Source organism: Passer montanus, unplaced genomic scaffold (genome assembly GCF_014805655.1).
Source record: "Passer montanus isolate IOZ18808 unplaced genomic scaffold, ASM1480565v1 scaffold5, whole genome shotgun sequence".
Lineage (NCBI taxonomy): Eukaryota > Metazoa > Chordata > Aves > Passeriformes > Passeridae > Passer > Passer montanus.
Genome location: NW_024369929.1, coordinates 3,227,447 through 3,239,811, shown reverse-complemented (window position 1 = coordinate 3,239,811; position 12,365 = coordinate 3,227,447). Strand labels below are relative to the sequence as shown.

At 40.0% G+C, this 12,365-nt stretch overlaps 1 protein-coding gene across 1 annotated transcript; it reads right to left on the bottom strand.

Moving 5' to 3' along the window:
• Window positions 1-5,318: 5,318 nt before the first annotated feature.
• MCEE (methylmalonyl-CoA epimerase) lies at window positions 5,319-11,646 on the bottom strand. The gene is made up of 3 exons (XM_039723116.1): window positions 11,418-11,646; window positions 7,414-7,754; window positions 5,319-5,931 (listed from the first exon to the last, which is right to left on the bottom strand). Exons 1-3 carry the CDS (start codon window positions 11,446-11,448, stop codon window positions 5,779-5,781), a joined length of 525 nt encoding a protein of 174 aa, XP_039579050.1. The 5' UTR covers window positions 11,449-11,646; the 3' UTR covers window positions 5,319-5,778.
• Window positions 11,647-12,365: the final 719 nt, after the last annotated feature.

The window sequence follows — 12,365 nt, the reverse complement described above, 5'->3', positions numbered from 1 at the left end:
ATAAACACAGTTGGTTCCTCAGGCCTTTTATTAGAAACCTCTAGATATTTTTAGGGCAGCTAGGTGACAGTGACTATTTTGTATTTAAAGAAATGCATATCTTAGGGCAATTCTGACAGGGTTTGCTAATAATTATGCAAATTTAAGATAGTAGCTAATCTTTCCCACTATAGCAAAAGTAAAAAGCTGTCCTGATGTAATTATGCTGCACTGCAATCAGCCAGGTATCAGTGTTTACTGTAATAGCTGTGTGCTCAGCGTTGTGTGTGTTCATTTTGTCCTGGTGTTAGCATCAAGGCACATCCCATGTACATGCAAAGGTCTTCATGGAAACACCATTTTTCGGGGGGATTTTTTAGTTTTTAGTTTAGTTGTTAAGATTTTTGTTAAATTTCCATTTGCTGCTAAGAGGCTATTTTCTGTCATGGTTTTCTCTGGTGACTTTTCCCATCTGTCCCTTTCTACATCCCAATTACTTGACAGATTTTGGTTTTCTTTTGAAGATACTAAAAACTCAAAACATTACCCAAACTGTAACACATGTATCTTTCACACAGAACTGCAGTGTATCTGCAGATACAATCTGTAGACAGGTTGTTTAAACATTTGGCAAATGATCTTTTAATTCATATCATTAATTCTCAAAGTTATTAACTTGATGAAACAGCCTCATATACATAATAAAGTCTCACTTCACTTTATCAAAATACCAAAAGCAGTATTTCCAGCCCAATAGGGCAGGTGTTTTCTTTATGAAGTTACTGCAGCTGTAAGTATTGTACCACAGCTGACCTCTCAAAGACTTCACAGGTCCCAAAGGGAGTAGGATATATTTTTTTACTTTTTAAAATTTAAGTTTCTAACAAACATTCTGCTTCCACGTCATTTTGGAGACAGTGACTCAGACAGATGGTTATTATAGAAAATTACATACTAAAATGGAAGGTAAAAATACAGTGCATGATACCAGTCCATGAATGTCTCTCTCTTACTCTTCAATTTCTGGAAATAATCATTTCCATAACAGCCAGCCATGGGTGCAGAGTTGGATATTCCCTTTATTTAATGCAAATTGTGCATCATCACATATCCTTTCAGGGTACCTGCAGTTACAAATTACTTCAGATCTTAAAATCATGTTTTGAAGCTGTTAAAATTACTGAAAAAAATGCACTGTTAAAAATAAGTAAAAATTTTCATTAAAGATCTACTTCACAGAACTAAAATCATGTTTTGAAGCTGTTAAAATTACTGAAAAAAATGCACTGTTAAAAATAAACAAAAAAATTTCATTAAAGATCTACTTCACAGAAGATTTTAGTACCTATTTACTATTTTTGTATTAGCAGTAACAGTTGAAAGGCCACTTTAGATTAGATCTAGAAAAGTCATTAAATGCTTCAAAATGTATCATTACTTTAAAATGTATTGGAGAACTCTTCCTCACTTGTGAATCTATGCTATGAATTCTGCAATTAGCAATGCTTTTTGACAATATACCAGACAGTGTAAATGAACACTAAAATTGACAGTTGACATAATTTTATAGACATTTAAAGATTATACAAGACACAAACATCCCTCCATCACAATAAGATATTTATTTCATAATTTTTTCAAAGTGCTTTGAAAATGCTTGTCAAAGGTGCCACATTTTGCATTCCTAAGTGGTTGAGGTCTTCCATTGGAAAATGTCAGCCCTAGGTTGATTAATTTATACATTGTTGTTAGATTCCATTTTCATATTAATTAACTAGTTGAACTTGATGATCTTACTCTGTTTGACAGCCTCAATTTGGCCAACATGGCAACTGCTTTGGTAAAAGAACCAATATTGAAACAATTAATTCTGAGTTTTTCTCTTAGTTAAGGGTTCTTATGTCCAACTAACCCACGTCCAACTAACCATCACTACAGGAAGAATTCCTTGTAAGGACAGAATCAAATGAAGTGCCAAGGATATCACTGTCCATCCACTCCTAGGGTAAGTACCTCAACCAGACAATGTAAACATCTCCATGTTTCATGGTCTTTCTATGAGACTTCAGCTTGATATGGTAATAATGAAAGCAATAGAATTCAGAATGAAATTTGGGTGCATTAATTGCAGAATAAACATGATAGGAACAGAGTTTTTGCAGAACTGCAAAACTGTAAGGTTAGCTTTTAAAAAGCATGCAGTTAGTTCTTTTCCCAGCTTTTTAAGTTTCCTTCTAGGTTTGTCTCATCATAAGGAATGGGATTCATTCTGCAGCCTGTTCACCTCCTCCCACCTAGGAGTGACTTGAGGGCTGCAGAGAGGAAGTAAAAAAAGATATTTTGCATCATTTAATTATGAGCTCTTTAGCTGCCTGAGTGATGTTGATGGAATCCAGAAAAATGTGTCTTGTCTGCCTTAGGCAGCATAAAATGGGAACATGCTTCAGCTCAGAGGGGAAAAAAGGCACATGGAGAGATTGGAACAGGGAATTCGCACTTGACAAATGGCACAAGCGTGAGAAAATTTACTGGCAAAATACTAACACTCCATCTTCTGAGAAGCTTGACATTATCAGAGAAGAAGGTTTTGCTGTTTTAAAAAATCCACCAAACAGACAAAAAACAAAAAAGAAGAGCCTAATTCTCTTCCAAGATAATCAGGCTGCAGTTACTTGAATAATTGTTGTTCTTCCCAGAAGTTGTAAAATGGTGCAGATGTCCCTCCACTGAAAGGAGCCAATCACAGTTCTCTTATTCCCCAGTTTCCATCCCTGAAATTCCACTGTTTTTCTGGATGTTACTCCCCTCTTATGGCAGTGACAAAGAGTAAGCCCATGTATGTAAGCCCTGTCCCAAACCTTTGGTAAGTCAGAACAACAGCTTGTGAAGGCTGCCTGCCTTAAGGTGAAGGACTACACAGTTGATAGGGGCTGATTCTGTTCCCACTGAAGTCTAAGGGAGTTAAGTTTATGAACAGGAACCTTCTCTCAGTTGTAGCTGTCTTCAGATCCTGTAGTTGTCTAGCTCCCTTGGCTATTCTGTAAGTCTATAGCTCCAGAAGGGGAAATTCTCTTGTCCTGCAGCACACACCCAGACAAGTAAGGGGGTCTGACCCCATCAAATTTTAAGAGTTTGTAAGAACATGATCCAGTTTTCTGTACTGACTAATTTGCAGCCCTAAACTGTCTTTTGCAAGGCTGGGGTTTTGTGTGTGTTGACGCTTTTTTGACTTCCACCTTAGGAACAGTCAGAAAAAAAGTATGAACTGTGAGATAGGAGCACAACTTAGATACAAGGAATAAAATGCATCAGCTGACTTAGCGCTGGGCAACCCCACATCAGTGAGTCAGGAAAACTGCTGGTTACTGGCTAAACTTAAATACAAGCCTCTTTCTGCCAATAAGATAGGGAGCACAATCTTCAGGTGGAACAAGTGTTGACTTAAAGACCTCTGTTCTCTAGCACTACCTTGTTTGTGGTCATTGGGAGTGGGGCTGTGCATGAGCCTCATCCCCAATGAGCTACAGCTGTGAGCAGCAGGTGAGCAGCACTGACAGCACTGAGCCATGGAGTGCCCAGGGGCACTGACCAACCCCAAAGGGAGCAGAGGGCACACAGGTGCAGGGCATCAACATGAGGGGATAAAAGCTTGGGCTGAAGAACAAGAATGGCAGATGCTTGCAGCCTTCTGAAGTGGTGTGGTGTTACTCTGTGTGGGCAGGGTCCTGAAGCCTTCTGATATGGTTTGTATGGGTGAGTGCTTAAATTGTATGGGGAAACTTTGTGTATTGTGGCTGTCTCAACTGTGACATATGCTGTGACACTACCTCAGGCTACTTACTCTGATATGTTGATAGATGCCATACACAGAAGTCCATCTCCTTCAGACAGGACAAATAAATGGAGAATGAACCATGGGAGGATGGTTTCTGTTGCACCAAACTAAGGGTATTTGGTTTAAAGACTTCTGTTCAATTATCTTAACTAGTGAGGTGTTTAGTATTGGCATTCCTATGCTGGTTTTGCAGAAAAGGTATCTTGTTGTCTTTGACAGAAAAGATGAAAGTGGCTTTGCTCATCCCCATTATCTTAACTAGTGAGGTGTTTAGTATTGGCATTCCTATGCTGATTTTGCAGAAAAAGGTACCTTGTTGTCTTTGACAGAAAAGACAAAAGTGGTTTTGCTCATCCCTGAAGATGGCCAAATCATCTTTCAGGAATATTAAGTCATTCTGCATTTCCATCATAAGTGTTAGGATTTCTAAATTTAAGCAGTTTAGAATTTAGATCACAAACTACCCTCTAAACAGTGATTTGATGAAATATAGGAACCCTGTGGAAGGCTGTGTTTTTCTTAAAACATGACAGAAGGAGTATTTATTTTAAGTACAAAACTATCTTGTTAAAAAAAAAATCATGGCTTTGTAGAGATTTTTTCAGAAGTAAAATTCATGAGGAAGTGTCAATGTCTTTAAAAACATATTTAAATCTCAGGTCAACAATATATTTGTATTTTGTTGCTGCAAGCATGACATACATTGCAAATAATTTCATTAAGTAAGAAGTTGTAGACTAAAATCATCTTCATATCAAGCTGAAGGTTCTTACTGTATATGCAGAGATGTAGGAAAATTTAAAATTCAGATTGTAGTTAAGCTAGGAAAGTATGACTTTTTAAGGCTTGAGAAGACTAAAGAAATAGTAAGTCTTCTATTTCTACAGCTGAAATGTCAAAACAAACCTATAAAAGAAAGCATCAGGAAAAGACTGCTTGGGTAATGTACACCAATAAAGTGAAGTCTGTTCATAAATAAGTTAACAAAACTGCCTGCAGCCTGTGACATCAGCATACTGGTGTGGTCTTTAATGCTAACAACTGTGTACAGAAGGGAAATTTACGTGGAGTGTGTTTGCCACTGATTTTGTAAGTGCTTCTGCGCAGGAAAACCTTATTTGTAAAGTAAGTGAAAAGGTTAATTGCTGCTTGTTCGTGTCTCTTCAAGATGTTCTTCTGTGGAGAAAGCTTGGGAAAAAACCAAAAACTTTAAGAAACCCTAAAAATGAAAAAACTAAAATGTCACAAGTACATTACAGTATGAAATATATGTCAGGCAAGTAGTTTCAGGTTCTCTTCTTGCATTGCCTGCATATCCACAAAGTTCATAAAACAAATAAATGATGATTTGTGCATGTTAACTTCCTTGGCAGTAATTGTTATGCCAAGAAAAACTTATTTACTGATTGTAGACATCCATAAAATAATATATGGGTTTTTTATTGCACAAACCAATCAATCAGTGTGAAGCACAGATGGTGAATAGTGAAAAGAGAAAACAGAATGTTTGTTTTCCTTTATTTCTAAATAAAATGTCTAAGCTATATTGTTGTCACTGGGAAGTGGCAACTGCTCTGAAAGTGGTCTCTGCTCTGAAATGTAGAGCAAAATAATGCAGCTTGACCTAGAAACTGTACAGTTTCTGTGGCTACAGAGGTAAAATCTTGCTGCAAACAGGCAACAAAAGATAAATTACTCTGGTACATATGTAACTTTGCTCATGTATTTGTGTTTAGAATCACAGAGAATTCAAGAAATGCCAACATATTAATTCTGCAAATTAAATCAGCAACAACAACAAAGCCAGACCCTAAATCTGTAGCAGTATTTCAGTACTCAAAAGCTGCACTTCATCCATGGGAACTTCAATGAACTTGTGCAGACTGAATACCACATCAATATTCCCAGCACCAGCTCAGGAACTTTCACAACTCTTCTATTGTTTAATTTATGAATATTGCAGCTCAAGCTTGCTCGAGTTCCACAAGGACTCCATGGCAATCTTTAGGGTGAAGAAAAATCACAGGTTTGCCATGTGCACCTATTTTTGGCTCTTCACTCAATATTCGTATCTTTTTTTTCTTCAGCTCTGTCATAGCCGCTTTTATGTCATCAACCTTTTAAAAAAGATACAGTTCACACAAATTAACATCTTGCACTGTATTATGCAGATTTCACATTTAGGAGCAATAACAAATCCTTACTGAAATGTTATTTCTAAGTTCTAATATAATTCTGAAAATAAATTAAGTTGTAAACCATTTTAAAACTGAAGTATTTTTATTTTTAATACTACATGGAGTTGGCATTTGTTATTTGAATATTTTATAAAACACCATTTAAATGGATTGTGCAATTTTTAAGAAATTCATAAACTGAAATCACTCATGTAGAAAGACCATTGATCTTTTTGTTGTTACTTTATAAGGACTCCATAAGTAATCTAAATTCTGCATTACTTTCTGCTCTCAATAACTAAAGAATAATATCTCCCTTTATAAATGATGACAGAGCACTGACTCATTAAATGGTGAAAAAGGGAGGGCAGTGGGCAGAAGGTGAAAGTCCCTTTTAGATTTATGTATTCTCCTTCTGAGTAGGTTAAGGTTCATTAAGTTTCCTAAGGAAAAAAGCTTGGAATAATCAAAAATATATCCAGATGTGGTCTTTGTATTGAACTTTACCATAATAACAGCCATTAATACAGTATTTCAGTACAGTTCCCTACAGATATATGTAATTAACAAAAATATGCCTATACTGTATGCTGTGATCTGAAGTTCTGATGGCATGTCATCTAATGAAATTTTAATTTCCTAAAACTGAAATGCATTCATTTTTTGAATGCACTCCGTTTAGAAAATTCAATTGTCAATAATCAGTAAAGACCTAGAATTAAAATAATATCATTGGTGTTTTTCAAGACTGAGGTGTCTGGACATAATTTAGTGAATAAACTCTTCTCCCAATGCCATAGCAGGGAAGAAGGAAATTCCTAGCTTTAATTCAGAGGAACAGACATCACCTAATTCCTACCCATTTGCAGCAGTTTTGTTCATGAATATCCCAAACTCGCTACAGTTCTTTCTACACACAACTACCAGTCTGCAAAACAAAAAGGAATGACTGTCAAATTATCTAAACTAGAAAGGCCACATGTGACATGTGCCATGGCCCCCTCCAGATTCTTTCCCCGAGCAGAAAAGCCACAGCAGCTGCTGCTCCTGTCCTGCAGAGATGGCCTGAAGAGCAGTCTGGGCTCAGCTGGAATGAATTCCCAAGGATGAGTGACAGTAAACAATGCAAAGCCTTTGGGTGCATCCATGTTAGAAGAGTACCAGGCTTGGATTGCTCTCTTACTCTGTTGTCTCCAGCTTGGTGCTCACTGCAGGCATTAAATTGTAACTGGTCAGGAATAATTTAATTTCCTCTTAAACTAGTTACCTTTTTTGAAACAAGTTGCCTATCAAAACATCTGTTTTGTATAAGAGACAAGAAATACAACAGCCTTGTATGTTAGCTCTTAACATAGGTCAAACCTATTAAAACATGCATACTTGAATGTATCTCTTATTACAAGAAATATTATGTTAAAATACCTCAATGCAGATATGATGCATTCCTCCAGTCTTGTTTTTTTGCAGGAAGCTTGCAATGGGACTTTTCTCTCCTAAAGGATGTAGAAGTTCCAGCTTGGTGTTTCCCAGCTCCACAAAAACAGTGTAGACACCATGCTCAGGAAGAGCAACAGTCTCACTCACCTGGGCTCCTAACACATCTTTGTACAAGGACTGAGCTTTCTCCAAGTCAGGCACTGCAATTGCCACGTGATTAAGTCGGCCCAGTTTCCACAAACAGCTTGGAATGTTTTGTGAGAAGGACTTTGATGACGACAGAGTTCGTACTGTGGGAGCAGAAGTCTGCAATCTGCTAAGAAGCCCTGAAAAAAAAGTGAAAGGCACTGACACGATGTTTTTGAGAAAGTCTCAGTGCCTGCTCTTTCCCCTGTGAAGGCCTGCAGAGCTGCCAAGTCATTGGCACACCCCTGTGCAATGCTCAGGGCAGACTGAGAGCAAGGAAAAAGTTACTCTGTTTTCACACTAAGTAAATATTCAGAAGTATTAAAAGAATAATAAATAAAAACCCAAAGTAGACTCAAATTTGGTGCAAATCCTTACATATGCCTGTTGAAAAGAGGAAAACAGGACCGATTGTAAAGGCCAACTGTATAATGTGTTTTAAAGCGACTTTTGGAACTTTCAGAGCTTCTTATGAAATAAAGAAATAAGGATGTGCCTGTTCATCTCAAAATTATAGCAAACAAACAAAAATATCTCAAAAAATAAAGATATAAAATGAGGGTACTTACAAATTAATTACCTTGAAAATTAATCTGTCAGTACTAGCATCTAGAGGGGTTGGGGGTGGGGACAAATTGTGACAGTATCAGTTGTTTCTAGAACTAAAATTAGATTAAAGGACATATTCATAAAAGCCACATTTTAATTCCATGCAAATTTGCTTTAGGCCAAGTCAGAGCTCCCAATGCCTCAAGGCCAAGCTAGAGGCATCTCAGCATTCTGGGAGTCTTTGAGGCATTTTTTGCTTTAAAGTCACAATGTGCTATTTTGCTAAGAGATTGTGCCAGAGATGCACTGAGATTCTGGGTGCTTTGCAACACACTGAGGACACATAGCCTGGCTGGGCTCTTGGTACTCTGTAAGGTCAGTAGTAGCTGTAATTAATTAAGTCAGGTTTGCTTCACAGTAGGGAACCACCATTCCACAGGAGAACTCCCATTCCACAGGAATCCCACATTGTGCCAGTTACCTTTTCTTCAAAAACTGATGAACCCTTAAACCTAAGTCTTCCTGAGCATGGTGCTGTGGTGTAGGAAGAAATGTTTGCATGTATTTGATACTTACAATTACAACATGCAGTGTGCATATTAGCAAGGACTCAGTGTCACAAAAGTAACTCTATTCACAATCTTTTGATGATATTAAATTAACATCCTACATTAAGTATTTCCAGAAATTTGTCCAGTGCTGCTAGTAACTGCCCTGCAGTATTTCTTGCCAGGCTTTCACACAGTCCATCCTGTCATCTCCTTCATCACAGCCAGAAGTTCTGGACAATTCTTTCACTTGGTACCTTTAGGATATCATACTGGTACAAGACAGCAACTTTTCAACTTTTTACATGTTAAAAAAATCCCTTAGAAATTTCCACATTAAAAAGAAATCTTTGTTTTTCAAATGTCTGTGTAGAAACTATTTTGTAGAAACACTTGCCATGTTCATACAGCTGAGTCAGAGTGAACCAAGTAATTCTGTGAGGGAGCAGTGCTGTGCAATGCCTAAAATGCACAGGGTGGCATGATTAAAGGCATGGCTAATTAACTAGTATAGGGTTTGACAGTTAATCAGAGTAAATAAATGTGTCACAAAAAGTAACAACCCCCCCAATATCTGCTATGCAGTCTTTCCTGCCCACCTAAGTTTTTACTGAAGTAGCTCCATTTTGCACTGTAATTTCTTAAGACATTATTCAATTCTTGCTGAAGCAAGAGATTTTTTTCCACTTGGAGGAAGGCAAGTGGAAATAAGAAAAATCCTTTGAAAGAGAATGATCCCTTACTATATATTGTTTTCCAGAGCGTTTTACAATTTTATTCTTTCTTCCAAATATTAACAGACTGCAATTCAATAGAAATACTACTAATGTAGGTATTTTTTTCAAGCAGTCTTTACTAATGGAAAGGCAAGGATTTTCCCATTCTTTCACATCTGACACCTCTAGTTCTTGCTGCACTTCACACAGGGCATATAACCACACAGTTACTGTAATTTAATTTGTTTTTTTTCTATTTCAAATAAATTGTGAAAGACACAGACTGTTTGTTACTCATCTATTTGTGAAGCACTAGAAAAAATAATAGAAATTGTTCTTTCTTTTAGGTTCTGCCCCAGAAATATTTGATTTCTTGTGCTGTTTCCTGGGAAGACAATAGACTGAAAAAGTGAAGTATATTCCTAGGATTCTTGTAAAGTCAAAGATACTTATATGCTTACTCATATAAGCATTTATTCTGTGAAGTCTTGTGAATTTATCCTAGCCCTAGTCAGATGCATACAGAGTATTAATTTTAAATCCATAATTGAATTGACTGAGATTAAACAAAAACCATTTGTGTTTTTCGTCAATTATCTAGATTAGTAACTATATAGATTACTTACAATTCTAATCTTCTTCTAACCCAATAATCAAAAAATGGCCCTGCAGTGAAAAAGAAAGCTTTTCAGCAGACTTCAGACTGAAACCTCATCACTTCCATGTTTCCAGGAAAGAAACACTAGTATTTATATATATACATCTAAAATTAGTTCTTTAGTATATAACCTTCTTCAGCTTCATTTGAAGAATATTTTTAAATTGATCTATTTGGGGGTCATTCTACTGATGATTGACTGATCTACCTGTAGTATGCACATCAGAGTTTAAATATACAGTTGCACCAGGTAAGGGTTACATTCTTTAACTGAGCAGATTATGAAGTAACAAGTCTGAAGCACCCCATAAACTGAGATCCTCACCTTTCAAATGTTTATTCACAGGCTTGTTTGTTGCTTCTGATGTGGAGCAGTGTTCATTGGCTTAATCAAGGAAACTAAGGAATCAAACACAAGCCAAATCCAACTGAACTCAGTCTCGTTCTCTATGGGAAGGTTTTACAACAGTGGGTTGCATTTAGAACCTTGTCACTGGGCACTGCTTTACTGTCACTCTTTTCAGGGGGAGATGAACTCCCAAAGCTTGGAGAGGATGCTGTTACCATAGGGAATCTGGCACGCAGGGGCTGTGTGTTCACTCTCCGGACCAAATGGAGAAAGGGCACAGTGTGGTCATTCTCAAACTGCAGCAATTTCAAGGTGGTGTGAGCATATTGGGAACTCTGGAAGCCAACTGGGCTCACAGTGCTGCTCTTCTCTGTGCTGGACGGGGCTTTTGGGAATCAGATGGGCTCCACAGCACAAGGAAACTGAGTCTCAGTGGGCTGCAGCTCTTGTTCCCTCCTTCAAAGTGCAGATATACAATGGTGTTGTATATATTCCCTCCTTCAAAGTGCAGATATACAATAGTGTTTTCATTCCCAGTATCCTACTGATCGATCACATTGAGCGTCTCATTCACTTTTCTCCTGGTCTGTGGTTACCAAGTGAAACTGTGTAGTTTAGGCATTGTGACTTTAACCCACCCTAGTAGCGTGAGGTTATATCATGAACAGGAAATCATTTTGAATGTGACCTCCAAACCACACTTCAAAAAAGACAAGCTCCTCCTTGCACCTTAAGTTTGGCGTTTGCTCTGTAAGTTTACCCTATGCGAGCTAATGTCAGCTGTTAATGTGCCCGTCAGTCGGATCGGGAGACCTTGTTTTTATTTACAGAAGCGGCAGTTTCGTTCGGCCTGCGAGGCTCTCACGGCAGGTCCGCCAGGCCGCAGCAGGCAGCGAGACCCGCGGCCGCTCCGTGGCGGCCCCGCCGCCGCCCGCGCTCCCGCCGCCCTTCCCTCCGCCCTTCCCGCCGCCGCCCCGCGTTACCGGCCGCTCCGCGCCGCAGCACCGCCGCCATCTCACCGCCCGATCGGCCGCGGGCAGCGCCGCCCTCCCTCCCCGGCACCCTCGGTGCGGGCTCGGCAACAGCGCGGCGTGTGGGCAGCGCCGTGTCACCGCGAGGGGCCGTGCCCGCCAGCACAGCGCGCCATTGGAGCGGCACCGCGCCGCTGAGGGGAGGCGGCCGCGCCCTCCCGGGGCCGTGCCCTCCCTGGGGCTGTGCCCTCCCTGGGGCCGTGCCCTCCCGGGGCTGTGCCCTCCCACGGGCCGTGCCTTCCCCGGGGCCGTGCCCTCCCTGGGGCCGTGCCCTCCCTCGGGCCGTGCTCTCCCTGGGGCCGCGCTGGGCGCTGCACGGATCTGGTAAAGATCGAGGGAGAAAGGGGCATTTGCCGAGGAAGTTTTCTGAGCAAATCCCACAGAATCAAGTTGGAAAAGACCTCCGGGATCATCGAGTCCAAACTATGACTGAGCATGACCTTGTCAACTAAACCAGGGCTCGAAGTACCACATCCGGACGTCCCTTAAACACCTCCAGGAACAGTAACTCCACCACCTCCCTAAGGCAGCTCATTCAAGTATCTAATCACCCTTTCTGTGAAGAAATTTCTTCTGATGTCCAACCTAAATGTCCCTTGGTGCAGCTTGAGACCATGTCCTCCCGTCCTGTCACCGGACAAGTGACACCAGGAGGGTGACACGCCTGGCTGTGAGGTCACCCCAAGCCTCCTTTCTGCAGGCTGAGGCCCCCAGCTCCCTCAGCCGCTCCTCCCCTGACTGGTGCTCCAGTTACTTTTCCAGTTCTGTTGCCATTCTCTGGACTTGCTCCAACACCTCAGTGTCCTTCCTGAATTGAGAGGCCCGGAACTGAAGGGTGGCCTTACCAGTGCAGCGTACAGGGGAAGAATCACTTCCCTGGCCTGCTGGCCTCGCTGTTCC